This window comes from Sycon ciliatum, chromosome 1, assembly GCF_964019385.1.
Source record: "Sycon ciliatum chromosome 1, ocSycCili1.1, whole genome shotgun sequence".
NCBI lineage: Eukaryota > Metazoa > Porifera > Calcarea > Leucosolenida > Sycettidae > Sycon > Sycon ciliatum.
The window spans coordinates 64575441-64579305 of record NC_088643.1 but is presented as its reverse complement, the minus strand read 5'-3'; the positions used below and the strand labels follow the sequence as shown (position 1 = coordinate 64579305).

The 3865-nt window shown below is 47.3% G+C and overlaps 1 protein-coding gene across 2 annotated transcripts; it reads right to left on the bottom strand.

Moving 5' to 3' along the window:
• Positions 1-1172: 1172 nt before the first annotated feature.
• Positions 1173-3139, bottom strand: LOC135804855 (homeobox protein Nkx-2.2-like). 2 transcript variants are annotated; one of them, XM_065318823.1, is made up of 2 exons: positions 2792-3139; positions 1173-2492 (listed from the first exon to the last, which is right to left on the bottom strand). In XM_065318823.1, exons 1-2 carry the CDS (start codon positions 3084-3086, stop codon positions 1750-1752), a joined length of 1038 nt encoding a protein of 345 aa, XP_065174895.1. In that variant the 5' UTR covers positions 3087-3139; the 3' UTR covers positions 1173-1749. The 2 variants fall into 2 exon arrangements, with proteins under 2 accessions (XP_065174895.1, XP_065174896.1); XM_065318824.1 differs by having other exon boundaries at positions 1173-2489.
• Positions 3140-3865: the final 726 nt, after the last annotated feature.

Sequence of the window (3865 nt, the reverse complement as noted above, 5' to 3'; positions counted from 1 at the left end):
GAGAAGGGGAGGAGAAGAAAAAAAGGAACCGGCATGGATAAGTAGTGATTGCAACAAAATGAGAAACACAAAATCAAAGCTTTCTGTACCAGCTGCACTTTGTGGAGGGTCCGGAAATGGTGAAAGCCATTCTGCCACCATGAGCAGCCGCACCGCAATGCCGCATGTCTACTCGTGAGACAACCAGATCTGCAACACATCATTAAACATACCTACACCAAGTAGGTATGTTTAAGTCAGGTGGAGTCATATGATGCCTCCAGTAGTTCTAGGGTAAAAAAATTGAGGTATAGTTGATGTTCGGTCATAATGGAAGAAGAGGTGGAGCTACGGGAGAGATGAGCTGATTATTCGCAGGGTGAGGGTGAGATCGGTGGGACGAGTATGACGATTACGAAGACAGTTGTTGAACATGATAATTTTCAAAGGTAACTCGAACTAATTTGGCAATGAAAAATCTTTTTACAAACGAAGTCAACGAATGAATAGAAGAAGTAATGTTTTCTCTTTTCCATGTTGATCTCTAGCATGCATGGACACCTTGATATCGGGATACTCATGTAACATTTTGTTGTACTTATGGTTACTTTCAAGTACGAAAAAGGCCTAATTTTCCGAACTTTGAGGCTCCATAAGTTTTTGAAGTACAACAAAGTGAATATATATCCCCGCGTGCCCAAGTATAATAATTATGAGGATTTTGTGAGCATATTCCGAGAATCCATGAAAGCATAATTCCATATCGCGAGCATAATCCGCCGGAGCCTATCTCGGGTGTGTATTCCCTGGGTCTATAGGCTCCTGGGTGTGTATTCCCTGGCTCTCTTCGCTAGTTATGCAATCCATTTCTCACCCTCTACGAGGCAGCTTCAGTAAATGTCCATCTACTTCGATGTACAAAAAAATAGCTTACCTATACTTGCATGTGTGTACATATTGCAAATAAAGGCTAGGCGTACATTGTTTTTAGACCGGTATCATTCTGACATAGGAGGGTGACTTATTAAAAGTCACAAGATTTTTTGGAATAGGTACTCAAAATTGTAGGGTGCTGGTCTCGCTAACCCATCCCCCGCGCTCCCAGTATTGAGAATGTAACCAAGCTTACGAGCGCCAGTGAAGCAAAATCTCATCCAGTCTTCACTGGCCGCCAGGCACAATAACCAAATTGATTTATATTTAGAATCTTTTCCACTTTGGGCTCAAAGGAAATGATCATGAAAGCAGCGTAGGGGTTTGTAAAGCTTTTCAACAGCATGTAAATCAAGACAAACAATCATTATGTACATCAAGGCACACATTATGTAGACTGACTTGAACAAGAAGGATAAATTAATACTACTTCAACGGCTAAGAAATCAGAGAGCACCAAGAATGTACACAGCCATTGGATGCCTGGCTATGCAGCAAGAAAGCGATGAAGTATTCCATAATCAACAATTGTATACAGCTTTGAATTTGACAAATAAGGACTGCACAAGACCTGCCATCGTGTATCTCCATGGCAATACTTCTAACTTAACAAAATTTGTGTTTTGTACTACAGCAGCTATTGCACCGTTTTAGCTTGTGTTGCAGAAAGTTAGTTACTACCGACTGTACATATGGACGACACAGACAACATGACAAGTACCTTCGTAACTGACACATAGTGACGCAGTGCCAGAGACTTGATGCCCAGATTCTATTTCAGCATAACTACTTCTAGTACTTTTCTTTTCTTACATGTAGTGATGTACTGCTGCGACGCTAGTAGTTCGGAGCAGAGTACCAAGAGGGACCTTGCATGGGTGGTGGTGCACCAGGCGTTCTTGGAGCTTGCATCTGCATGGCCTGCTGCTGTTGCTGCATTATGGTAGAGGGTGGAGCGCCGCTAGCGGCAGCCATAGCTGATGCCTGGAACTGCATTAGCTGCTGTTCTGGCATTTGCATTTGCGGGATTGCTCCTGCCATAGAGACGCCAGTCTGTCCTTGAGCTACAGCAGCTTGTGCTGCTTGCAGTTGCGCCTGGCTGAACTGGTCCCCATAGAACATAGGATTTAGTCCATATGGTGCAACTGGCCGGGGCACCAGCGGTTGTCCATGATACGGGTTGGCAAGAGCAGCTGATCCGCCCATTCCTGTTGTAGGGGCAATGTGCTGACCATTGGCTGCAGCCTCCGTGGAGATTCGCTTCCACTTGTATCGTCGATTCTGGAACCAGACCTTGATCTGGGTCTCAGTCAGTCTCAGTCTGGCTGACAATTCCTGTCGCTCCGGTGCGGATACATATGGATTGACTCTGAAGCGTCGCTCCAACTCGATGACTTGTTGGCGTGTGAACACAGCTCTTTGTTTCCGCTTTTTCATGTTACCCGCATCGCCATTGGGTCCATCCTCTGTGGGAGTGGATGCAGTCGAATGGCTCTGTCCACCCTCCACCTTGACATCAGTTCCGGGTGTGACTGGCGTTGCCAGGGGAGTTTCTGTGGCATTGACAGGAGGGGAAGCTGCTGGACACAGAGAATTAAGAGGGAAAAACATGAAATCAAAAAATCGGATAAGCGTTTCTGCTACAGAAAAACCTTTTAAATTCAATCTCATGATTTTATCACCTTCCGCTTGGCAATATCTCATGTTTGAACATATAGTTCGTTACCACAACAACAACATCACCACCAATAATACCGACAGAGTGAACCATGCATCGGTGCAGCTGGTAGTGCTCGCCTACAGAAGGCAAAGTACTAGTAGTTTGCATCTAAACAACTAGAGACGAAACACGGAAACAGAAGTCAAAGCGATGCCTCACCAGCTAGTTGAAACCCATTCCTGGCGGCGTCGGCACTAACGGGCGTCTCAGCATCGCCATTGAACGGGGAGGGCAGCTCCGGTGCGGAACCAAGCGGGTATGGCGGCGGAAGGAAGGTGCCCTTGTTGTCCGTAATCGGCGTTAAGCTAGTAATGCCTTGGGAAGGTGGAGCAATGTTCATGACGGGCGGCATTGACATGGTAGACGGGGGCTGGGCTATCCGGCCAGCGTTTCTGATACTAGACATGTGGAACGAAGTGCTGTTCTCCATATTGGACAGATCAAACAATGCCATGGCTGAAAAGTGAAGTCAAGACGCACTTGATCAAATTCAGCTTCAGGACTTAGGGCCTCTTGGAAGGAAGTGAGTGGTTCGAAAAGGACTTCTACATTTTATATGTTAGACCTGCAACTCTGATCTAGTCGTAGAAGGGGCTATCGGCGTAAGCGAATTGACATCAGCGTGGCGAAAGGCTGCCTAGAAAGGAGGCAGGCTGCCCTCAAACACATCTAGCACGTGCTTACCTATACCGTGCCCGCTAGGCTGGCTTTATCGCGCGGCTGCCTTATAGCCTACCAATGATCGCGCGCTCGGGCTGCCACGTCCACGGGGTAGGTTATTGCCCGGTGTTTGTGCCACGCGGCGTACGTAGAGTGAATTGCGAATACGTGTAGCTAAGTAAGTAGGGGATAGACAGAGGACAACACTTACATGTAGGGCCACATACTGCGAGGTAGCAAAAGTTCAACGGGGTCAACGCACCGTCCGACCTAGCTAAGACCGTCACTGATTGTAGTGGACTGGACATGTTCTCATTGGTCCGCCATCACACGGCAAGATCAGCTTCGAAGGCACGTCCTTCAAGACAGGAATCAGGTACGTCAATATCGTACTGTCTAAACCCGTACCGTCGTGTGTGACCGTTGGGAAGAGAAAGTTGCGGGTGTGGCACAGGGGGCAGACCCAGACGTGCTGGCGCTGTGGCACAACGGGTCATGAAGCACGAGAGTGTAAAGTAAGGGCGGGCAGAGAGCCTGAAAGTTCAAGTCGTACTAACAGTAACTCTAGTTCTG